The 26,251-nt window shown below is 20.8% G+C and overlaps 4 protein-coding genes across 10 annotated transcripts in view; 2 read left to right on the top strand and 2 right to left on the bottom strand.

Moving 5' to 3' along the window:
• LOC122716218 (ras-related protein Rab-7a) overlaps positions 1–2,417 on the top strand; it is a 3,247-nt gene extending 830 nt beyond the window's left edge. For both annotated transcript variants that reach the window (XM_043939099.1, XM_043939097.1), the window contains exons 2-5: positions 234–419; positions 530–748; positions 876–1,013; positions 1,099–2,417. In XM_043939099.1, coding sequence (XP_043795034.1) covers positions 240–419; positions 530–748; positions 876–1,013; positions 1,099–1,185 — 624 coding nt within the window. In that variant the 5' untranslated portion in view covers positions 234–239 and the 3' untranslated portion in view covers positions 1,186–2,417. The remainder of the gene's footprint in view (positions 1–233; positions 420–529; positions 749–875; positions 1,014–1,098) is intronic.
• Positions 2,418–6,108: 3,691 nt separating this feature from the next.
• Positions 6,109–8,279, bottom strand: LOC122716289. Its single transcript, XM_043939215.1, has 4 exons — positions 8,125–8,279; positions 7,342–7,536; positions 6,676–6,849; positions 6,109–6,511 (listed from the first exon to the last, which is right to left on the bottom strand). The coding sequence occupies exons 1-4, from the start codon at positions 8,173–8,175 to the stop codon at positions 6,233–6,235; spliced, it is 699 nt and encodes a 232-aa protein (XP_043795150.1). The 5' UTR covers positions 8,176–8,279; the 3' UTR covers positions 6,109–6,232.
• A 3,009-nt stretch (positions 8,280–11,288) lies between these two features.
• On the top strand, positions 11,289–17,596 carry LOC122716259. 3 transcript variants are annotated; one of them, XM_043939167.1, is made up of 2 exons: positions 11,289–11,985; positions 17,389–17,596. In XM_043939167.1, the coding sequence occupies exons 1-2, from the start codon at positions 11,475–11,477 to the stop codon at positions 17,430–17,432; spliced, it is 555 nt and encodes a 184-aa protein (XP_043795102.1). In that variant the 5' UTR covers positions 11,289–11,474; the 3' UTR covers positions 17,433–17,596. The 3 variants fall into 3 exon arrangements, with proteins under 3 accessions (XP_043795102.1, XP_043795100.1, XP_043795101.1); XM_043939165.1 differs by lacking the exon at positions 17,389–17,596 and having other exon boundaries at positions 11,293–11,613; positions 11,695–12,344; XM_043939166.1 differs by lacking the exon at positions 17,389–17,596 and having other exon boundaries at positions 11,504–11,599; positions 11,695–12,344.
• LOC122716258 (A disintegrin and metalloproteinase with thrombospondin motifs 9-like) overlaps positions 17,465–26,251 on the bottom strand; it is a 125,037-nt gene continuing 116,250 nt past the window's right edge. The window contains exons 15-31 of one of the 4 annotated variants that reach the window (XM_043939162.1): positions 25,884–26,231; positions 25,339–25,505; positions 24,966–25,216; positions 24,326–24,701; positions 24,027–24,188; positions 23,728–23,868; positions 23,530–23,649; positions 23,168–23,338; positions 22,879–23,058; positions 21,915–22,106; positions 20,009–20,197; positions 19,054–19,192; positions 18,867–18,978; positions 18,341–18,462; positions 18,065–18,255; positions 17,799–17,936; positions 17,465–17,605 (exon numbers count right to left, since the gene is read on the bottom strand). In XM_043939162.1, coding sequence (XP_043795097.1) covers positions 17,847–17,936; positions 18,065–18,255; positions 18,341–18,462; positions 18,867–18,978; positions 19,054–19,192; positions 20,009–20,197; positions 21,915–22,106; positions 22,879–23,058; positions 23,168–23,338; positions 23,530–23,649; positions 23,728–23,868; positions 24,027–24,188; positions 24,326–24,701; positions 24,966–25,216; positions 25,339–25,505; positions 25,884–26,231 — 2,951 coding nt within the window. In that variant the 3' untranslated portion in view covers positions 17,465–17,605; positions 17,799–17,846. Of the gene's footprint in view, positions 17,606–17,798; positions 17,937–18,064; positions 18,256–18,340; positions 18,463–18,866; positions 19,193–20,008; positions 20,198–21,914; positions 22,107–22,878; positions 23,059–23,167; positions 23,339–23,529; positions 23,650–23,727; positions 23,869–24,026; positions 24,189–24,325; positions 24,702–24,965; positions 25,217–25,338; positions 25,506–25,883; positions 26,232–26,251 lie in introns of all 4 variants that reach the window. The other 3 variants (XM_043939160.1, XM_043939161.1, XM_043939164.1) reach the window with 3 other exon arrangements.

Here is a 26,251-nt window from a genome sequence, read left to right on the forward strand (position 1 = left end):
ATATATATATATATATATATATATTTAATTAAAAATCTTAATATTCTAAGAGAGATTTATATATATATATATTTTAATACATTTTTATAGAAATGATTTTAAATAAAATTTTTTAATGTTATAATTAAGTTTTCTAATTGATTATACTTTTAAATAGAATTTTAATGTCAGTTTATATTTTTTAATTCAATATATTAACAAAATTTATAGTAAACATATTTTTTTGTTTTTAGTTTACAATGGCTTCTCATAAGAAAATATTGCTTAAAGTCATTATTCTTGGGGATTCTGGAGTTGGTAAAACTTCTCTTATGAATCAGTATGTAAGCAAAAAATTTAGCAATCAATATAAAGCTACTATAGGTGCAGATTTTCTTACCAAAGAAGTAATGGTAGATGATAGGATAGTTACTATGCAGGTAAATGTGTATTAAATAATATTTATGTAATGTTATATTATAATATTATATTATAATATTTATATCTTATATATATTTTTTTCTATTCTTTATCTTCTATTTTTAAATAGATTTGGGATACAGCTGGTCAAGAAAGGTTTCAATCTTTAGGCGTTGCTTTCTACAGAGGTGCTGATTGTTGTGTACTTGTATTTGATGTTTCTGCACCAAGTAGCTTTAAATCTTTAGACTCTTGGAGAGATGAATTTTTGATTCAAGCTTCTCCTCGAGATCCAGATAATTTTCCATTTGTAGTACTTGGAAATAAAGTTGATTTGGAAACCAAAGTGGTAAGAATATTTTGAATATAATTTTGTTATATATTTTTTTAATTTTTTTTTTTTTTTTACTTAAAAATTTCTATTTGCTTTAATTGATTTAAGTTTTAACTAGCTTATTTTAATAAATACTTTTCAGATTCATGGTAAAAAAGCACAACAATGGTGTCAATCTAAAAATAATATTCCATATTTTGAAACTAGTGCTAAAGAAGCCATTAATGTTGAACAAGCTTTCCAAACGATAGCAAAGAATGCTTTAGCTCAAGAAAGCGAAGTAAATCATCTTTTTTTATATTATTTATTTTATATATTTAAATAACATTAATAACATTATATAATAAATAATACTATTATTTTAGGTGGAATTATATAATGAATTCCCAGACCAAATTAAGTTGACGAATGATCAACGAAACAATGGCAAAGGTGATTCTTGTGCCTGCTAGGTCTTTGAGTGATGGAAATTTTGGATAAGCACATAGATGCACAGGTCAGATCGTACATTCGCGTACCTGCGCATTTTAAAAAATACTATATCGAGCTTGATGTGTTTGGAAGTCCTAAGTATGCACCTTGGTTTTCTTTATTCAATTTTTCATTAAGATATTTTTAAAGCATATTTATAGTATTGGAACTTTTTTTATTGAAATTATGTGAAATATTGTGGAAAAATATATGTATATAAAAAAGTTTATAAGCAATGCATTTTAAACAATAAAATTAGAAAAATTTTGTACCAAGGAGCATTCATTGGCTTCATTACATGAAAGACTATATTGTATTTTATATTGTGTATTTGTGTTGATATTTCACTTATCCAGCAATATTTCAACACATTATTTCCAAAAATTGTAATGCTCTCTTATTGGGTATAGCGAACAGTATGAGCTGCCCTTTTAAATTGCATCTTTACAGCTCATTGTTGATGTTCTTCATTGTGGAATGATACTACGATGTTTATGAATCATATAGGCATAATTTATATCGGGAGGAAAATTTATGGGTTGGGAACACACTTAGCATAACAATTAGATCATTATAAATTTGCTCATGATTCAATCACATTTATTGAAAAGTTCTAGAAATATTTGTGAATATATTTGATTATTTCTAAAATCTAATTTTTATTGTCAAATAAAATGAAAATTTTATTATTATTCAACATAATATATTTCAAATACATATATAAATAATTTTATAAAATAATGGATTTTTATTAAAATATTGTAATTATTTAATTACCTCTGAATTTCTTCAATAATCTAAATCTTGCTAATTGTTATGTTGATCAAGATATTCTTATCTTCAAAAAATAACTCATATTTTTTGCATAAATTTAAATAATATTGAGTTTGTTTAATAAAATTAATGCGTATTTCCTGATATTTCACGATCATCTTAATCTCAAAAGGCTAGTGCGTTTTCAAGAAAAAAAATTCCTTTCTTAAAAAATCTCAATAATTATAATATAATTTGTCATTTGATATTCTCAATCCACTTATAATATTTACATACTAATATTTTCATGTATATTTAAATTCCTCCCTGAAGTGAAAGTTTTGATGCCGCGATGCAATAATTTTTTAATTTTTTATTGTATCCTTTAAAAATGATTTAGATATATTCATGAACTTTATTAAATATTATTTAAAAAAACAAAGATTTTGTTAAAAAATTAAACATATCATGCAATATACAAAAAACATTTAATTTATTTCTAAAAGTTAATAATTTTTATTTTTTTTATTTTAATATTATAAAATATATAATATTTATAAGAGATTAAATCTATTGAAAAGAATATAAATATATAAAAATATATAAAAATCAAAAGGCAATTTTATTAACATATATAAATAATTTTCTTTTTTTAAAAAATACATTTTTGCAATGAAAAAATATTTTTTATACAATAATTATATTCTAAAATGATAGATTTATCTAAAAAAAAAATATTTATAAAAGTGATATTATTTATTATGCAAAAAAAAAAATATGCGTCGCGGTACTAACGATCACTTCTTAAGATATCTTAAAACAATTATTATTTTAGAAATAAGCCACTATCCTGAAAAATGTAGAACAAAAAAAAAGATTATGTGAGCTGAATTCATACATACCTATAAGATTTCTTATGAAAAAATTTAATACGTGAAATATATGCGTACATTTATGATAATTTTGGACGATATAAATGTGTGTCATCATACATGTACGCATATTCACGTAATATATATGTATATAAATGATGATGGTCATGACGATTACAATTATAATTATTAATATAATTTTATCAAAATATGTTAACGATAATTATTATAAATATTATTATTGCTGCTGCTGCTGCTGCTATAAATTACTACTATTGCTATTCTTAGTTTTAAGTGAAAAACAAGAAAATAAGAAGAAATACATTTATTGCAACAAAATCATCAGCTGGTCGAATTAATTCGCTGATATCTGTGCCACGGATAATCATCGTGTGACCTGAAACAAAATATAAGACTATCATTATCCTTATTATGACTCGATGTCTATGTTGTTATTATGGAGATGAATGTCTGTTGAAATAGGTAGTAAATTTAGTAATTCCTGTATGAAGTAGCGCATAAGATTAAAATATAATTCAATATAACTAATAACAATACAACTTAATACAATACAACTAATTTAATAATTGAAAAATATTGGGGAAAATGGCTTTTTTCAAGTCAAAGGTTAGTCTGTAATACAGTGTAGTTTCGAGAATTTCAACATATTATGTTTCAACCGATGTAAATTAAATATTTACCCCTTGTACGATTGTAAAAAAAGTATTCGTTTTTATATAATACAATTTTATCTTTCCTTTGAACCAACTATTTAATTAAGTAAAGTCTACAAAATATACATATGATGCACTTATGTGTACATATACGAATATACATAATGAATGTTAAACCAAGGATATATCTATGAGTAGATTATAAAATGCGTATAGAATATTTTATATTAATGTATAATATTACACGGCCTTTGTTAAGTTTTAAACAAATTTTTACAATTAATGTCAAATATATACAACATACATACGCCTTTATAGAGAATAAATTACATTCATTTACAGATAAAATATAATATGAAATAATTATGTTTTTTGTAAAAATTAAAATGTAATTTCATTCTTGTTATAACGAATTGTGTTGTGTGGTTCTATATGAAATTATAAATTTGAAAACTTATAGAATATATAAAAAAAAATTCAATAATGAATTCAATATGAATACATTAACAAAAAAATTATGTAGTTATATTAAAACATCTTTTAATAAGTACAAATTTAAATAATTAAATCTAAATTTGTGTAATAAATAAAAATACAATATACAACATTTTATTCGATAAAAAAATATTAGAATTAAAAATTAACTTTTGCAAGAAAATGCAAAATTTTTAATCAATGTTTTATTATTACAATGTTAAAATTATTCTATTTGAAATTTTTTAAATATTTCAAAGATAAAATGTTTTTTTTAATTTAAAAATTCTAAATAGTTTCAATGATTTATTTCATTGATCTTTTTTAACATTGAATAATATATATATAGTAACTTGAACTATGATATGAACCAGCAGTAAATCTATGTATATTTTCTAAGACTAAAAGAAAATTAATTTTAATTTATTATAATTTTGGAAAAATTTAAGTAAAGTAAGTTTCACATTTAAACAAACATTACTAATTTTATTCTATAAAATATAATAATAATTTTCTCAAAAAATATAAATATTTACATATTATTTACTATTCGATAGTAATATATTTTTTAAATTAGTTTATTAATTTAAATTTATTAATTTTTATTTTTATTTTTCTTAATAATTTTTTATATTTCATATATTTTTTATATGAAATATTATTCATAATTATTTATTTCATAATTACATTATAAAAGTATCGATTAGAAGAATTCATAAATAAAAAATAAAAGACAAGATATATATTATTATATATCAAATTTTTTTAACAATTGTTTTAAACATTTTTTAGATTAGATAAATGAAACTAATCAAATATTTTTACAATCATTGCTCAACAATATTTTAATATTTTGTTTTCAATATTAGCAAAATAATAATTTTTGATATGCACATTGAAATTACTAATAATGTAATGCTAAATTTTAAATTATATCAATCAAATTTTAAATTTTTATTACAAATATAAATAGAGAATATTTGAATGACTACATCAAGATATAAGTTATAGACATGACATATAAAGGTTATTTTATGTAGAGATAGATGAATATGATGTAAGTACATATAAAAAATTTGTTTTAATTATTGTAACATAATTATGGTAAATGAATAATTATTATATTAAAGAAATAAGTTATGAAATTTTTGAAAATTAAAAATATTTTATAAAAATTCTATTTGTAAAATATTTCATTTTTTATAATTAATATTTAATTTTCCTATTTATTTACGTTGATATAAAACAACTGTTATTGGATTATAAATATGCTATTTGTATATATAATTCTTTATGTAATTCCTTTTTTTTAAATACATAATACAACATTATTTAAAATACATTTTAGCATATAAAAAAATATGATATAATGCTTTATTAATGAAATTGAATTAAAATTAATTGATTTGTAATTAAAATTAAACATTCATAAACTTATTTTAATAATATTAAAATATTAAATTTTTATAAAATATAATTAGTTTTTTTAATTTTCTAAGTTTATCAAAATTTTAAAATTATGCTTTTTATTAATTCATAATAATAAGCAAGTATATTAATAATATACTTATATTATATATTAATAATAATAAAATTAATTTGTATTATTAACATTATGATGTTCATTTATAAAATTTAAAAAAAATAAATTTAAAATTAAAAAATAAGAGATTAGAAGAATCAACTATCTTATGAGATTTTTATGTAATTGAATTAGAAAATTTAATTACATACATATTAATTAATTTAACTTTAATTAATTAACTTTAATTAGTAACTTTAGTTCTCTTAAAATTGGAAATTGTTATTATTGTAATAATAATTATTTTTTTTTATATCTATAAAAATATTATTTTCAGATTATAGAATATTAAAAAATATAAAATATTAAAGAAACAAAATATGATGATAAATATAAATATAGAATGTTTGAAATTTTTGTAGTCATTAGTAAATAGAAATTATTTAAAGCTTGCAGATGTAAATTCTGAATTTTTAAAAGAATTTTTCATTTTTTTTATTTTTTTATAAAATATATTTTGTAAGATAAGATAGAAATATAATACAATGTATAAAATTTTGAATGTTTATTATAAATAATATAATTTTATATAATTAATATTATAATTCAATATTTAAGCTTTAATTTATATATAAATATGAATTATATCTTATACATGATAAATAATTTTCAATTCAATATTAATGAATTCAATGTTTAAATTAAAATTAAATAATTTTTTAAACAATAAGTTTTAGTCTTTGAGGCAATCTGTTGTGTCATATATAGCTTGAGAAGTTACGCTTTGAAATCTAGATTGAGCATTTGAATTGCAAGAAGCTTGCATTGACAATATTTTTAATTGATTATTTTGTATTTGTCTTTTTGCCTGTGAAATTTCTTGTTGATATTGACGAATCCTTTGATTGATATATCCAACTTTTATAAATATGCAATTTGCCATTTGCATAGTATTTGAATTATAACAATCTAAAACAACACGATCCAATTCATTCAACAAGTTCTTTCCAATCTGAAAATTAAAAATAATTTATAAAGTAAATTAAAAGTAATTTATAACATACAAATTATTTTTAAAATTCTCTTTAATATTATATTTGAATGATATTCATTCTATAATTTTATATAAATTTTTATATAAATAATTTTCAATAAATAAAAGAGCATGATACATACTATTTCTTGAGCATCAAGCACTTGTAATTCTGCTTCAATACTTTGCATTGCTTGATTTTTACATTGATTGAGACTATTGTATTCTTTTTGATAGGCATTATTCACTTTATTTGTGACGGCATCCAAGCAATCATCAGCATTTTTGCCTGATTCGTTTGCTTCTTCTCTTTTTTTCTAATAAAAAATATAATTATAATTAATAATTCTAAATTTTTATAAATTTAATAATGCTTTAACTAGTTTCAATCACTTTAAGTTTTAATAACCTCTTAATTTCAATTGATATATTAATTAATATTAATTAATAACTTTTATATAATTAATATATATAATATTTTCTAAAAAAGTTATTTCTAGAAGGCAATTATATTATGAAAAATAAAATTTTAAAATAATAATAGTTAAAAATTTACTTAGTTAGAAATAATAATTGATGATTTGTATAGCATAAAAAATCATTGTTATTGCAAGTAGACTAAATATATTTTTCAATAAATATAATTTTTATTAAGAGATAAAATATAATTTTTATTAGGAGATAAAACTATTGAATCTATTTTAAAATGAATCGTTTTATAAAAAAGATAGTTTATTATATACTATTATTAATATATTTCTATTATTTTATTAAAAATCATTTACTTACTTTAATCTATTCTAACTTACTTTAATATAATTAAGAATAAAGTTTTTATTGTTGAGCATTTGATTTGTAGATTGAGTTTGATATGAGTAAATTTTCTGTTCTGCATCTCTCCTTATAGAAGATTTAGAACGATTTAAGTCCGACAAAATAGTTTGAACTGAATTTTTAGCTTTCTTCACAGCCTCACTTGCTTGTTGCAATGAATTACCAGGCCACTAAAAATAATTTAAATAAAAATTCTATATTAATTCTTAAAGAAGAATAAATATTATTAAATTATATTATTAATAGGTCGATCAATAATTTCGTATTATTCAAAATATCGCTAAGAAATTTTATAATTATAATATTATATAAACTTTTAAACATTTTATTAAGAAAACAACGGCATAATTTCGCTTTGTGTTAAAAAAATCTGATTAAAAATTGTATAAAATAATATTAATGATGATTTATTTTTCTTAATACTTTATATTAATTTTTTATTAGGTTTTAATTCATATTAATTTAATGAATTTTAATAAATTTAATTTAAAATAAATTTATTTTAATAAATTATTAAAAATTATAAATACTTACTACATAATATTTCACATGTTCAAAAATATTTTATAATTTTTTTATTATATTAAGAATTTTTAAAGATTAATGAATCTTATGATGTACGTACAGAATCTACAAAACATAATTTTTTAAATACGAAAAAATAATTCTTACTATTTCATTTATCAAAAATTTTTATTATTTTTTAAAAATTCTTAAATCGATAGAATCAACGATTAGTTAATTGATTATTTGCTTACTTGTGCAGCACAGAGAGTCACTAGAAGGCAAAAGAAAATGAATAATTTCATATTTGCGAAAAAAGAAGTTTCAGTGTATTTATATCACGTTTTTTTGCGAATTGCGAATTGACAGATAGACTTGCCTTTTTATATGTAATTCGCTTATAATCTAATAGTGAATCATTGAAAAGAAGAGAAAAAAATAAATGATAACATTTCCAGGTATACTCACAGTACATTTTATCAATTTGTCATTGGACAATTATATAATGATTCTAAGTTGATTAATTATTGGTAAAATATCTATTTTTTATTGTAATGGATTCTATTTTTTACATGGATGTATTTTTCTTGTATTTATATACAAACATATTTTATGTTATTTCTGATGAAATTTAGTTTATGAAAATTTCTACACAAATAAAAATTTAATTTTATTAATTATCTTGTATATCTTAATAAAAATTTTTATTTTAATATTTTTTATTTTTTTTAATGAAATTGAAAATCATATATCAATAAAACATTTAATATTATGATGAAATGTGATAAATATTTTTTATAAAAGGCTTAATAACATTATCTTTCTTTACTTGAGTATTAAGAATTAAAAATTTCTTAATATAACAAATTTCTTGATATAACAATATGGTATGTTATAAAATATATAAAAAAATATATATAAAATATAAAATATAAAATATAAAATAAAATTATATAATATAAAACATGGGTTATAATATATAATTTAAACATTTTTATAGTATTGTGTAATAATATTTTCTTTAAATATAATATCTTTTTTATGCATATATGCAAATAAATATTAAAAATTGAACTGAAATCTACTATATCATTTAATAATTTTTATTTATTCTGCTTATTTTTCTCAATTCAAGCCATTTCTTTTTTTCTTGATATTTAAATTATATTTGTAATAATAATAATAATTATATTTATATTTATTAAATCTTTTAAATAATTCATAAATCAAACAAATTTGTTAAATGTTAATTTGTTAAATTTGTTAATATATATATATACATATATACATATATACATACATATATGTTAAATGTAATATATGTTCGTTAAATTTTATAAAAAAAAATTCATTTTTTAATAGAGAAATAAATTGCAATTTCAGTATGATTTTAATTATCATTTTTTTAACAGAAAGACTTATTGAGAAAATTAAAACTTGATAATTAGTATATTTTGCTGTTAAACATATATACATATATATATATATATTTCTTCTTTATTCTTCAGTTATTCTTCAATAAAAATTTTTTAATGATTTATTCATAAAGAGATGAATTAAGATGAAAAATTAAATTCATATTATTTATAATAAAAATTATAAAAATATAATTAAATAAGAATAAAAAGAATAGAGAGAAAAAAAAATTTTGTAAATATGAAATTAATGGTATTAAATACTTTCATTAGATTATATATCTTCATTATCAATATTTTATTTTAAATAAGATTACTGTTTCCAACATATAATTCAAAATTATGAAAATATTTTTTTTATGATTAGAAATTTAAATTTTAAAGTTTAGATCTAGATTTGTTTTTAGATTATGATTTAAAATGTTTAAAAAATATATTATTTTTAAATATTACATAATGATGATATATGTACATATGCAGTATATATGTGTGCAATTTAAAGACTTAAGAATTTTTTCATCTTCTTCATTATAATAATATAAATCTATGACAAGAAATATATATATTCATCAATTATTTATTTCATTTTTATTTTTATTTTCAATTATATAATAGCTTTTGAAATTAAATATTCTTATTAATAATTATTTTATAATTAATTATAAAATATCAAATATTTTATATATTTATGAAGAATATACGAATTTTTGAAGAATAATTTTTACTTAATTTTCAATTTTTTTATTTATTTAAGTTTATTTTTATTTTATTAAATAATATTTATAATAATAATCTATAATAATATATTACTGAAGATAGTAATTATATTATATTACTTTATATAAATTTTTTTTTTTGATAGAATTTTATTTCGTAATTATTAATTAAGAATCTCAATCGTAAAAATATTTAATTAAATAAAAGTTATTTATCATTTAACTCACTTATTCAATTGAAAAACATTTTTTATCTTTTTTTTTATCTTTTTTTATCGTAAAATTCACAATTAATCTTTTATTTGAGTAATAGATAATATTTTTATTATTCAAACTGAAATAAATATCACATACATAAAAACTTTATGAATATTTTATTTATCATAATTTTATAATAAAAATATATTTTTTGAGAATGTTTAATATAATTTTATTGATTGTATATTTTAAAAATATTTTATAAGATTGTAAATAGTGAAGAAATAGAAAGTAGATAGAAATAGATTCAATAAAAAAGAATCTTTATAATATATTTATTTCGATAGAATGTTTTAAAATTTCTGTTGTTGTCAGTCCAGATTTTTATTTAAATTTCACTAAAAATTTTACATTAAAATATTCACATCATTATTATTAAATATATATTATGTTTCACGAGATTGTTTAGGATATATCCATATTTGTTTATATTAAAGATTAAAATTCTAGTTTTGAAAGAAAAATAACAAAAATATGTCTAATTGACATTCATATCTTTAGTCATGTTCGAAGAACTATGAAACAATTATGAACAAGAACAAATAGTACGAAAAGAATAGATCATAGAGAATTAACACTATCTTTAAAATGCTGCAGATGAAATTACATAAATAAAGAAAGCAACTAAAAAAAAAAAGAAAAAGATAGAAAAAGAATAAAAATTAATTAATGCTATTTTTCGAATTCCAAAAATATCTTTTTAAAGACAGATTAGAATAAGAATTGGGAATCAATGCCATCTTTTGAATATTTTTAAAAACATATTTTTATACTTAAGAGATTGCGTTAATGATTAATTCTTATCATGTTTCTATCTTTTTCCTTTATTTATTTTTCTTATTTATATTTACGAATTCAAATATTCAAAAGATGGTATCGACTTTTGATTAATTTATATCATTATTTAATTTATTGATTAAAAATTTTAACAAAATCTATTCCATATAATTTTTATATATTATTCTATATTTTTGTATTTTTATTTCTATATATCACATATAATTTCTGCACTCACTAAGTTCTAAATCATAAAGAATATATCAAATTCTTTAATTTTTTGCATCTTTTAAAATATGAAACATAAAATTTTATTATATGTTGGGTTATCTGCTATTTCATTTGTAATGCTACTAAAAAGTGAGAATTAAATACTATTCATAAATTCGTAGCCATCTAGCAATAACGCTGGTAAACATTGTTAGATTTAGTAAGTTGATGACTAAGCTATTATATGTATATATCTTATTGTTCGAGATGGATATAATTGCAAGTGTAAAAAATAATAACAATGAAGATAAAATTCAAATGATTTTTGAGATGCTTAAACAACAAATAGATGAGTATGATATTATAAGTAAGAATGAAATATCAAGAACAGCATTAAGAAAGCAAAAAATTAAAAAATTAGTGACAGAAGAAAAACATTTGTCCACAGAGTTTCAAAAAATTAAAAAAGAATTAAAACGTTATGAAAAAAAATATGAAAAGGCATTAAAAAAGAAAGTGAAACTATTGAAAATACAGATTGAAGAGGATCGACGTAAATTAGAAGCTACAAAACAAAAATATTACAAATTAGAAACTTATGTAAATATAGCAGAAAAAGTAAAGTCAAAGAAAAAAAGTAAACCATTAAAAATCAAGATGATGTTACCTAAATTCATACAAAAGAATCTACCACTTAGTAAAAAGATTAAAATCAAAATTAAGAAAAACGAAAAATTAGGTAGGCGTGAAATGCACTTTATAAACGATATTAATGGACAAACTGTATCTTCTAATTTATCTTCTAACTTAGTAAAAATTATAAAACCTACAATAAATACTCGAGAATGTAAAATTGTTTTACAAAGACTGACGGAAGAGCAAATGAACAAATATATTAATCAAAATAGGTTAGGTCAAGAGCGTATAACAAAAAAGCGTATAACACGAGATTCTTTAAAAAAAAATAATGGAAATGAAATAAATACGATTTGTCCAAATTGGCATATAAAAATTCCAAAATCAATATTTCAAGAAAATCTCTTACGCATTAATAATTTTAATCTAAATTCAACTTCTATTTCAAAAGATGTTATATAATTAAATATAGTATGTTTGATTATTGTTAGTAAAATTTATTGTACATTAAGAAAATTTTATTAATTATCAAATTATCAAATTTTATCATTGCAATTATTTTGTTATCATAATCAAAAAATTTTAAGAATACATATTTTAAGAAAACAAAAAAAATAAAAAATATTTATTCTATAATAAAACTCTAAGAAAGTATTATATATATATATAGTGTATATATAGTATATATATAATAACATAATTTTATAATAATATTTATGTAGAGTTTTGCACAAAGAAGATTAAACACAATATACAATTAATAAAAAAATAAAATTTCATGCTTTAAAAAATTGTTAATTATTATATTATATAAATATATAGTTAGTATATATTGTATAACAAAACTCAATATTATACAATATATATATTATGTACATACATATAGTAATTTTACAATAATACTTATAGAGTTTTACACATGGAACATTTAATATAAATAATTAATATGCTGAAAAGTAGTTAATTATTACATTATGTATAGTTACTTTTACTTTTAAAATAATTATTGTAAAATGTTAATATAATTAAAATATAATTTCAAATATATTATATACAATATTTTTATATAATATTATAATATCATATTATATTATAAAGTTTTATTAATAAATAATTTAATATTTATTTAAATTATCATTATATAAATAATTTAATATTTTTAATTTAGTTATTATAATTATATTTTGATAAGGAAAGATAATTTTTGTATGATAAAAAAAATTTCCAAATGAATATGGAAAATTTTTGTTTGTGAATTTAATATATTTAAATAATTGCCGTACACTGGTACTAATTATCATTTCTACATTAAGCTACACATGAATGATATTAAAACGAAATACATACTAATAAATTATTATTAAACGAAACTGTACAATGCTGTTTCGCTATACTAGCGCTTAGAACAGTTATTTGCTTATTCTTGTTTTATGGAAGGCAAAAAAAGAAAATGTTAAATCAACTACGGATTTCGAGATCGCAGATTGTAAACTTATATGCATTTGCAACAAGATAACATATTTCAAAATATTTGCAAAATATATTTGATATGTTAGCAAGATGAAGACAATTTATTATCTTTTAAAGAAGTTCAAATAAAAATTAGCATTTTAAATGTAAAATAAATATACATATATAGAGTATGTCGAGTAAAAAACAAGATACGAGTGAAAAAAATTGTCATGTGTTAGTTGATAAATTATAGTTCGATGTTCGAATATATATGTATATAAGAAAATATATATATGTATATTAATTATGGAATACATTTCTTAATGAGTCTTCAAATTGCATTTTATCTATTGACGAATATATTTAATGAAAGAAAAATAATTCTAAAAAATAAATAAATTTTATACATTAAAAAATATTCGTCAATATATAATCAAGCTATACAATTCATTTTCTTTTTTTGTTTTACATTATTTTTTCGTTACAAATATTATTTATTTATTATCGTAATTGTAATCATATATAAATTAGAATGATCTAATTTGTTTTTTTTTTATTTATTACGATTTGCATTATTGTAACGAAAATTTTGATCATACGGCTATACAAAATTTATATTCTCTTTTTCGATTTACATTGGTTATTTAAAATTTACAAATATTGAAGGCAGTGAATTGATTTACTACTTAATTATTGTTTTATTATATAGAGTGATTCTTGGAACAGATGATTTTTTCTTTTTGAATATTGATAAAATAGAATTATTGATAGAAATAATATCTCGTGTCATATTTTATATAAAAGAAATACATTAAATATTTCAATAATGAAAATATGAAATATTTATAAATTTTATAATTTATTTTTAAATACTTTTACTTATAAAATAATAAAAGTATTTTGTAGTTCTATATAAAAAAAGATTTTTGTTTTTATTTTTCTATTTTGTTTTAAAAAATAATTAAAATAATAATAAAAAGAATAGATAGTTTCAATTTATAGAATCATCCTATATATTATGACCAAATTCATCATATTCGCTTTTTAAAAAATACTTCTTAATATAATCATTACATTGATATAATAACAAACTATGGCAGTCTATTGAAATATTACATATATATATATATATATGTATTACTTCTAGTTCTAAATTTTCTTTAAGTTCTTCGTTGAAGTCTAATGAGAACAGGAAAAAAGTTAATCGCACCTCAGCCAAAATGGATTTGTACTTTAAAAAAAAAAAACTGTTTTGATATTTTGGTCTAGGTACGATATCTATTTTTAAATATCTCCTTTCTCATTACTTATTTTAATTGATGGATATATGGAATCATGAATATTTGATCAAAAAGATAATGTCAACAAACGATGTGAACGACATGTCTACTTAGTAATTTAGAAAAGTTTAAAAATATACAAAATAATTCTAGCAACAAGTTATACATTTCTGTATCTCTATTCTAAGCGAAATTAGAATTGCAATTAGTCCTTTTCATTTAGAACAGAGATATAACCTAATCTAGTTGTTAAAATCATCCAATGTATGCTTAATGCTCTCCTAAATCTTCATTTAAAAAAAGGCATATTATAAATATGTTACACTTAATATATTAATTCAGTAAATGTATTCATAAATTAATTATTTATTAGTCAATATATATGTTATATTTATTCAATAAATATATTCACAAGTAACTAAATTTAAAATTTTACTATATAGAATTATATTTTAGATTTATTCTAAAATTATTCTATTCTTTCTGATTTAATGAAAGTATGTATAAATTTTTTAGCGTTTTTATTATTTAATTAATTGCTTAAATTTTATATAAATACATATATATAAATTTTATATAAATACATATATATATTGACTAATAAATGTATACATTTACTAAATTCTATGTTTCTATTTTAATATATGTATTTCTATAAAATAATCGATGCAGAACTGGATGAATTATTATCCAATCATTACCGATGTTTATTATATGTAGTCTCAAGTTAATAAGTTAATTTGTTTAGAATTTCGATTAGCTGAATCAGCTAACTCCTAAAACACTATTATGCTAAATTATAGCTTGCCTATGATATTCATTATTATTATACGCATCATTAAAATTGCAAAATACTAAAATCAAATTATAATCCCGTAATGTATTGTTCTATATAACTAGCATCTAAATGATATCTATATTTGCATTTTTTCTGCTTTTGTTCTCTCTGAATATGAGATTGATGCAGAAAAATTTATTCATTATATTCAATATTCAATATATATAGAAAACATGAAAATATAAAGATATAGTGTTTCTCGGATTAGTGTAACATTCGTATCTGTACATCTGTAAAGAATTAATAATAATAGATTAAAATGAATATGATTGATATTTTATTTCACTTAAATATAATGTAGTTATAAATAAGAAAAAATGAAAAAAAAGAGTAACAAATACAAAAACGAAATTATTACACGAAATTATACAATAAAATATTAAATAAAATCTATATTTATTTATAAAATTTTGTCATGATTTTTCAAGTTTTTATGAGAATTTTTAAAAATTTGATTCAATATTTAACAATATATAAAAATTTAAATTATTAATTTTTAATAAAATTTAAATATAATAAACTCTAACTTTATTTTAATTTTACTCTTGTTATTGTCAAATCAAATGATAATTAATTTTTTGATATTGAATGTCATTGTACTAATTCGATGAACACTTTACATGGCAGTGGCAAAACATATTGTTTCATGCAATAAGGAAATGTGTCTCGTTCATGAATTTATTTCGCGTTTTATAATTTTTTTTTTTTTGTTAATATAACTTAATTGATAAGAATAAATGTTTTCATATTTGGATTTCTATTAAATTTTATTATTTTTTATTTATTCTATTTGTTTATTTGTATCATTAGAAAAATATTTTCTACTATATTTCTATTATATAAGGAGAATATTTTTCTTTTGATAAAAACATTAATAAGTAAAAATATATTTTATCTGAATATTTAGTTATTTGCATAGACATTTGATGATTATGATTATACTTTTCTCGATAATAAATATATTTCTCTTGAGAAAAATCATATTTAATAAAAATTTTAATATTTAATAAAATAGTCAAATACTAAGTGAAATAATATATTGTAAATAATTTTTCTTTGATAAAATCGTTATTTTTGAATAAGTTATAGTTATAATTTCATAGTTTACAATATATCTTATTAAAATAGAAGTAACAATTTTATTTAGAAAAAATTTAATATGTATCTATTGTAGAAAACATTTCTTCTAACAATGAAATTTTAATAATAAAAAGTGAATTGAAAGGATAAAATTTTAATTGGCTCTAGATTATATATGTTTTCACTTATGTTTAATTAATTTCATTCTTTTTAAGTAAACTTATAATAGCACCATTGTTTTAGAAGATTTGGGAAGAGACAGTCTAATTTTTCTTAATATGATCAATCATAAATCCTTGATTGAAACTTTTCAACTTGATTAAAGCAAACGTATTTTTATGGATTTTATATCATTTGCCATTTTTTGTTTTTGTACTTAATTGCATACGTTTTATTATATTACTTTTCATTTTTCGTATGCGCATTTTTTTTTTGTTGATGAACTTGTTAGATAAACAATTAGCTTTTCGGGCAGTCATGTTTTAATGAGTATAAACAAAACGAATACTGCAATTCTTACCGGACATTAAGTTACTTATATAACTAAATGAATTTGTTAATTGAACACAAATAGTTAGAATTCGATGAATAATTCGGAAAGATGAAAAATTCAGTTTGTGAAACTATACATAATATCCTATTTGGAATTTATTAATTTTGAATAGTATTTCGCTTTAAGTTTTTTTTTATTTAATATTTTAAATATAAAAATATTTTGGAAAATTGCTTATTAAAAACTCCAATTCCTATGAACATCCTTCTTATTAGATAAAATTATTGAATAATTAAATGCAAATATTCAAAGAATTAACTAATATTATATTAATTATTTTTTACCATATTTGTTATTTTGTAGATTTCAAGATTTTCTATGTATATGAGTCTATTGTCTTGTTTTGACATCGATATACAATGATTATTTCGTTAAAAATCACAAGGATTAATAACGATTTAAGCGAATGATTCAGAGAAATGAAAATATTGGTTCGGCAATGGATCTTGTCGATTTCATCTTGTGTTTGTCGAACTCTTTTGTGACACGTTCAAAAATCCATTACTGGAATTTCTATCTGCTGAAAATTATAATATTGTTCATGATAAATTTACAATTATAACTATATCAATTTTATAATCAAAAATAAAAAAAAGACATTTCTTATCAATTTTTATTATAATATATTCTATTTTTAAAAGCACATATTCAATGTAAATATTAGTTAATGTAATATTAATAATTAATACATTTCAAAATTTTGTTTTACCTACCTGTATTTTACAGGCATTTAGAGATTATTAAGCTTTATATAAGATGGACTACGGTGGTAAAACATCTAGTTTTAATCCGTTTTTCGGTTTACATGAGCCACAATAGCCTCCACATTTTCCAGTGATATGCTGATTGTTCTATGATTAGAAACATAATTATGTTTATAATATTCCATCACTAGTTATTTTTCAATTTTTTAATAAATAAATATTCTTATAGCAGGAAAATAATATTTTATGATATAAATAGAATATTATAATCTTACAATATGATTAATTTTTATCGATGTTCCGCGTGTTGCTGTCCAAACAATACTTGATGATAATTTTAATTGAGTTCCACTTAAATTAATACTAAAATGACCTTGGGCACAATGTGCAATACTATTACAGTCACCAGCTGTACCATATTCGACACGATTTGAGCCTGTCATCCACGAAAATGTGTAATCATTTTCTAAAAGGTACAAAATATATATTTTTTAAATTTTTATTTATCACGAATAAAAATATTTAATTAATTATTATTAAAAATATTATACCTATAATATACAGTTCTACAGGATCAATTCGTACTCTTCTGAACGTTGTCTTTCCAGAAGTGGAGCAACTGCAATTGTTGTTCTTTGGTCCATTATATGGGCAAACATAAGGATCATTAAATCTAAAATATATAATAAAAAATATATAATATCAATTTTTAGTATTAAAATTATGTTGTATAATTAATTAAATTAATCTTTTATAATTAGAATGATCAAAAATTTATTTATATGTATAATATATATTAATATATACATATAAAATTTATAATTTTTTTTTTTAATATATTTATTTTGAGAATTCTGCAAGCTATGTAAAAATTTCATATTGAATTTAATTTAAATTCAGACTAAAATGTAGGAAATGAAAATTTATAAGTAGTTCAACATTAATTGCTATAGATGAAAATTAAAGACTTAAAATATAAATATAATATAAATTGTATAACATATGTCAAAGAAAGTGTTAATAAGAATATGTTAATGAGAATTAACAATGGTAGTACAAAAAATCTTTCATACTAACGTCTTGTCATATATTTCTGCGTAATTTTCCTGAGGACCAGCTGGTAGTGTCAAATATTCTTTTGGTTCAGAAGTTAACATTCCATGACAATAGATCGACATGCTTCTTCCACCTAAGACCAAATTATATTCACTATCCTTGGTAGTTTTGAAATACTTCTTTACCTCGAGACAAGACATTGCATAACATTTTCTTTGGTTGCATTTTTGCTTGCGTTGCGGCTTGAATCGCTTAGGACATTTGTAACGAGCTACTTTTCTACCATCTCTATCTAAACAGAATATTCTTCGTGTTTCACGACCCTTCTGTCCACAGGCATGACTGCACTGTAATTGAAATTTTTTCAAGTTATTTCTTTAGCATTTTATTTTTTTTATATTTTAATAATAATACATTATATTACATATATATACATATTATTAAATACATTAATAATATATAGAATTATTTGTTGATTTTTTGTCAGTATTTTAGCATATATTTTCTATTTATATAAAATTTAAATTTTTCTTAATCAAATATTTTTAAATATAGAATTGCTATTGTATTTTTTTTTCTATAAATTATCCATGGAATATATTTTGTCAATGAATTATTTATATTTTTTCAATTAAAAAAATTGAAAAAATTTTTTTTAGTAGCCGCATAACTAAAATATTTTCTCTTTTTCGCATATCATTCTTGATTTTTTTACATTATGAAAACCTCCTTGCACATTCTGTATTACTAGTAATAAATCGAAACTTCCAGCATTCTTTCACAAGATGGCGCTGATTATCGAAATTTTTTGATCATTGTCTAATTTATCGACAAAAATTAAAATATATATTATATATATATTTTAATTAATAGAATTATTTGAAAAAAATTTTTTATTTATATTTACCATTATATATATTTTTATATATAATGCTATTTGTATAAAATAAATATATTAAATTTTAGAAAATTTTAACATGCCACTTCTTTTTCAATTATATTTTCTTGATACAAAATTAATTTAATTAATTTAAATTTTCCAAAAATTTCGATTTTGTAATAGAAGAATATAATTTAAAAAAAGAGTAGATACAATTTTTTTTATATATGGACTTCTAGAATAAAAATTCAATCAATACTTTATTTCATTATATTAAACTTACTTTTTTCCACGGTCCAGCATACCAGTAATACTTATCATCGCATTCTCGTAATTTGCAAAATTGTTGATTCTCAGGTTTTTGATCAATTGGACAATTATCAGTGGGCGTAGGATCGATCAATCCATACCGATTAACACGATGACAGCTTACTGTTCTTGTTTGAATTCCTTGTCCACACTCTTTCGAACACTTGAAACAAATCAATTGACTATAGAATAAAAATGATGAAAAATTTTTAATTTTTATAATGTTTCATTTATATTTTATTTATATATATTTAGAATATATATTAAAAAAAATTGTTATATTTTTTAATTTTTTAATGGAAGTAATGTTTATAATATCTTTTAAGATTTCTATTATTTATAGAAAATTTCTCGATAAATATTTTTCAAGAATAAGCAAAAAGCGTGATAATTTATGACAAACATTTCATGGCCATACATTATTCATTTATATAAATTGTATAAATTTAAAAATTGAATATTCATAGATATTATAATGACATAAATGTATATGATAATACATAAAATATAAAACAAGTAAATTTATGTTTTATTAGAAATCATTAAAAATTTTATCTTACAATTATTTTTATCTTACAAAAAAGAATTATATAATTATTATTTATTATTATTAATTATTATTAATTAATTATTATTTATTTTTCTTGACAATTACTATAAATGCAAATCTTTTCTTTACAACATCTTATATATATAAAAATAATGAAACATGTAATAATTTTTCCTTGCAATAAATTAAACTGCAAACATTTTAATGAAACAATCATTTCGTAATCTGTATTCTATTGACTCATTCAATAGTAAATAAATGTGCGTTTTAATTAAGAAATAAATATAATAGATAAATATTATTATAGAATTATGATATTCCATGAATGCTTTATGAAATTATAAATTTATGCATTGGTATTAAAAAAGAATAATGAATGACATCAATGTCACATGTCATGCATATCGATGATTTCTACATGCTGCATCAATAGAATATATTTCAAGAAGATCATACAAGTCGCATGCTTATTCGAATGATCAAATATGCAATTGCGAATCAACTGGAATTAACACATAGAGTTATTATATTGTTAATAGGATGAATTATTATACTATTTTTCATGGAAAGAAACAGTGGAATAATTCCAATGGAAGAAACAAATATTTTTGTATTAATTTCTTTGTATTTATTCTTGAGATAAATAAAATAAAATAAAAAAGTTTATCTTTAAAATGGAAAGAAACATTAGAGGAATATAAAGATTATTAAACATATTAGGATAATATGAATTTTGGATTAAATTGCATCTATTGGATCTTGGAATACATCAAGATTTAAAAAAGACTGAAAAATATCTATCATTGATGTGTATCAATTTTCTTTTAAACTTGAAATTAAATATAAATATATGATAATCGTCATGATAATTGTTGAATTGTTTATAGTTCTTTATCGAAAAGATTAACAAAAATTGATTAAAGATTAGTGAAGACAATGTCCCTTGAACCATACAATAGGATACGACTTCCCAATGAATATCAATTTCTTCAAAACCAATTTTGAATATCGAACATACAAAATCGAGTTTACAAATATATTTAATCATCAAATATAATATGTCTTATTTAAATTGATTAATATTTTCAATTCATATTTTTTTTTTATAAATACTTCAAATATAAGTCATAAATACTTCAATATAAGTCATCACAATATAATAAATTTATAAATAATTTTTCAATTATTTATTCGTCAAATTCATCAGTAAACTCGATCGAAAGATCAAAACAAAAACCGAATATGGAAATTGGATCGAAATGATCAAGAGCCAAGCAATGCAAAACATAATCGATAGATTATAGATCAAAATGGCGAGGTATGAAGATACCTCAGACCAAGATCCTTCCTGCCAAATATAGTTGCAAGCAATACGTCGACAGGACCTCTGTGATCTCGGTTTTCTTAGACCAAGTCTCGAGCAGTGCTCGTCCCTTACGGTTACTTCCGGCCCGTGGTTTCCTCTCCTCATTGTGCATTCGACCCTTCGTCTTTGAAGTCCAGTACCGCATGATTTCGAACACTGCAAAACATTTTCGTTCGATCCAAACTGCGATGGAAACATCTTAACTCTCTTCGACTTCTGACATTTATACTTCCTTCCGCATTAGTGAAAAAGAATAGTTTTTTGTATTCTAATTAAGACTTATTATGAAATTTCAGAATCCACAAAACAATGAGTAGAAATCTTTTTAATAATTTCAATTTAATTTATTCTGTTAGAATCTAATAAGGATTATTAATATTTTTACATAAGATTTTATATAAGATGAATAATATTTTATATAAGATGAATAATTTTTATTTTTTATTTATTTTTTAAAAATTATTATTCTTTGTTACATACATTCTACATATACATTGTAGAAATTTGTTTTTTATAGAGTATATTAGAAGTTATATTAATAGTTATATTAATATAATAAATATTATAAAACTGATAACTTAAACAATGCTAAAATTAAAAATTCACAATACAAATGAATTAATTTAATTAATTTATCTTGATTGATAAATTGAATAAAAAATTCAATCTATAATTCTTATTTTATGTGTAAGTTAATAATAATAAAACTATTTTCTTTTATTCTTATTATAAATAATATTTTCATATAAATAATGACAACAAATATAGCACAAAGATTATAAGCAAAAAATTATAAATTTATTTTTCATTCGCAATAATATATAGCAATGCTGTAGTTATAAATCGAATAATCGGTTATGATTAATTTACTTAGTATAAAAAAAAAAGCGACATTAAAAAGAAAATAGTAAAGAAAGATGGTACTTACAGGAGTCCAATTAGAAGTTCTCCATTTGCGGAGAATATTTACACAAAGTCTTTTTCGACAGATTTTCTCTGCTTCTGGTTTTTCGCTCTTATGGCAGTTTTCGTCTGGTATACTTTCACCTTGTGGATTTTGACAATATACTCGTCGATATTGAGTTCCTAATCCACATTCTACGTTACACTAAATTGTAAATATATTCATTAGTATTATAAATATACATTAGTATTATTAAATATCATAAATAAAGTATCGATATTGTTGTTATTTTATAAATTACTCATTAACTAACCTGGCCCCAATCACTAGTAATCCATATTGGACAATGATAACGATTGCAAGGAATTTCAGTAGATGGTTTCTTTTCATTATCGCAATATCTATCAGGTGCAACAATTCCTGTTTCAATGGAAACACATTTTATTGTTGTGTTCATGTAGCCTTTAATACATGGTCTAGAACACTGAAATATAAATAATAAGATAAGTTTATTATTTTTTTTAATTAAATATTTAATAATTATATTTATATATTAAAACTTAATTGCAAAAGTTATTAAAATCTTTGAATTTGAATTTGAATTAAAATTGTGAAAGTTATAAAATTGTGAAAATTATAAAATTGAATGAGAACTATAATTGTACAAATAGTAACCTTTTGTGTTTCAGCATGCCACTTATATCCATAATGGAAAATTATATCGTGAACTTCGTTGTCTTGTTCGGAAGGAATTTCGTATGGTGGATCAGAAGAATATTTGATTGGTGTTACATTCTATAGGAAAATTATATAATTTTATGTATTAAAATAATGAATAAAATAAACAATAAGAATATTAAAGCAAGAATGTACCACTGTTGGACAAGGTTTCAATATACAAGCTGTAATATCATCTGGTTTATTGGAAGCCAAACATTTATTATTTGTAATTCCATCAAAAGTCTTGCAAATGACTTTTCTTCGTTTTATCCCTTCACCACAAGTAACTGAACACTAGGCAAATAAAAATTTCATATATTTAAAATATTTCATTCAAATAATCATTAATTATTAATTACAATCTTATAATTTCTTAGAATCATTTTATATTCAAATATTATAATGTAATTATAATGTCTATTTATAATGTAATTAATAATTTTGTTACATACTGCGCTCCAATCACCCTTGTGCCATTGTTCACAAGGTCCAGAATTACAAGCTTGAGTAATTTCTGGAGGGGGTTTACCACAATAACTATCTGGAACGACGCGGTTCTCTATGTGACATGCATAATGTGAGTATTGTTTGCCTATGCCACATGTTACTGAGCACTATTATAAAAAAAAAATAAATTTCTAAAATAATTATGTTTATGTATTGATTAATAAATAAGTTTATTAAATTAATGTAATATGTTATTTAATTTAACATATACAAAAAAATCAAAATAATTTAGATAAATAATTACATTACTCCAATTTTTGAAAGTCCATTTGGGACATGGGTCATTTGCACATGCATTTTCTAAAATCTTCCTTTGTCCCATACAATTCTCTTCAGAAACTGTTCTTTGATTGGAGTCTATGCAAATAGCTGTCCTATATTGAATTCCACCTCCACATGTAGCATTGCAAGCACTCCATTTTCCATAACTCCAATGAGCATCTTCACAGGGTCCCATGCAAGATTCTATTTCATTTGGCCGCTCAAGATGAGCGCACGAATGCGGTGGAATTGCACGGGGTGGATGATTCGAATTCAATAATTTTTGTATACATCTAGAGGTGACTACACGAGTTCCTAAGCCACAGTGATTAGAGCATTCGGAAACTGTGATATTCCATCTGGAATAATTTACAAAAATATAATTTTTTATATGTTGTTAATATTCATAAAAAATCATAATCAATAATAAATTAATTATGTTGATTATTATAAAGATTGATAATGAGTTTATTAAATAATATTTTAAATTTATTATAATAAAAAAGTTTAAAATATTTTTTAAAATGATGAAAATATAATAAAAATTAGAAATATAATTTAATTGATTATGAGATTAATTAGGAACTAATTAATTTTTAAAATTTTAAACAATATATACTTACTCTAATAGACAGTGATTATTACACATTTGACTTTCTTCCCGTGGCTTTTCTGATTCGCGACAATAATCATCGGCAACAATCTCTTTGTATTCAATATTCGTGCATTCAGCTTTACGATATTTTATGCCTTGACATGTGCGAGTGCAATCCGACCAGCCGCTTAATTTCCATTCATAACTTTCTAAAATCTTTCTTGGCACTGTATATTTGTAACTAATTTGAGGTGGATTTAATTCGCTTACTGATAAAACCTGAAAATTTATTTTTTTTTCAATTATTTTCATTATTTTTTAATTCAATTATTTAATTCAAATTATTTATTAATGTTAATAGAATGTGGTTATTTTGAAAAAAATTAATTGCACATACTTACTTCCAGGATTAAGTCAGTTTCGATTGGTCTGGAAGTGTTTAAACGTTCCACACGCGAATCACGTCCACTATACTCTATAGTGACACCAATATCTACGATTACCCTTTGTGTCATCACTTTAAAATTGCCATTTACTATATATTTTCCACCTTCTCCAAGTCGCAAGGCTAAAAAAAATCAATATTTCTCAACAATAATAATAAAGTTTATTAATTCTTTAAGAATTTTTCTAAGAAAAGTATTTTGCAATACTTTTATATTATAAAAATATATTTTTATATTTAATCATTTAAATTTAAGTATTAAAGATTAATAATTATTATAAATATAATGTATGAATAAAAAATTGAACTAAAAGAAATATGGGTAAAATTGAATAAATAAGTTTTTCAAGTCTTCTTTCTAGTTTTCCAGATAAAAATTCTTAAAAAATATTTAATCAGGCAAATCTTTAGAAATATTCTCAAAATAAAAAAATTCAATCTCGAAAGATATTAGATACATGTTATTCAAAGCTCAAAAAGAGATAAATACGAATCAAATACCGAGATAATTGCCATCATCTATCATATCTTTCCAACCAGGTTGTCTGATGTCGATGTTATTGCTACCCGCTGGGATCTTGGCGATTCTGGTATAACCATATTGGGTAGAGTTATAAGAACCTGTGATCCATTGACAGGTGGAATTGTCACCCTTGCAGACACCGCATATATCGAGTTCCGCCGTCGAGTTTAAAACGTGATCGCAACCCGCTGGTTTACAGAAGCCATTCACGCATATATGAAAGGTATCCTGGTCGCATGGAGTTCCATCGATCACCTTTTCCGCCAGCGGGTAACACTGATTGCTGTCCGTTTCACAGTACAATTTACAACGTTCATGCGGCAATACTGTGAACCAGGAAGAAAGA

Source organism: Apis laboriosa, unplaced genomic scaffold, assembly GCF_014066325.1.
Source record: "Apis laboriosa isolate Shangri-la unplaced genomic scaffold, ASM1406632v1 scaffold43_cov150, whole genome shotgun sequence".
Lineage (NCBI taxonomy): Eukaryota > Metazoa > Arthropoda > Insecta > Hymenoptera > Apidae > Apis > Apis laboriosa.

Excerpts from the sequence above, each read along its gene's own strand:
- LOC122716289 (XM_043939215.1), bottom strand. The coding sequence starts at position 8,175 with ATGAAATTATTCATTTTCTTTTGCCTTCTAGTGACTCTCTGTGCTGCA. Across the intron at positions 6,850-7,341 it reads TTATTCTTAATTATATTAAA|AAAAAAAGAGAAGAAGCAAA; the intron begins GTAAGTTAGAAT and ends ATTTTTTATTAG. Across the intron at positions 6,512-6,675 it reads TGCTTGATGCTCAAGAAATA|ATTGGAAAGAACTTGTTGAA; the intron begins GTATGTATCATG and ends TTTAATTTTCAG.
- LOC122716259 (XM_043939165.1), top strand. The coding sequence starts at position 11,475 with ATGACTAAGCTATTATATGTATATATCTTATTGTTCGAGATGGATATA. Across the intron at positions 11,614-11,694 it reads AGATGAGTATGATATTATAA|AGTTTCAAAAAATTAAAAAA; the intron begins GTAAGAATGAAA and ends ATTTGTCCACAG.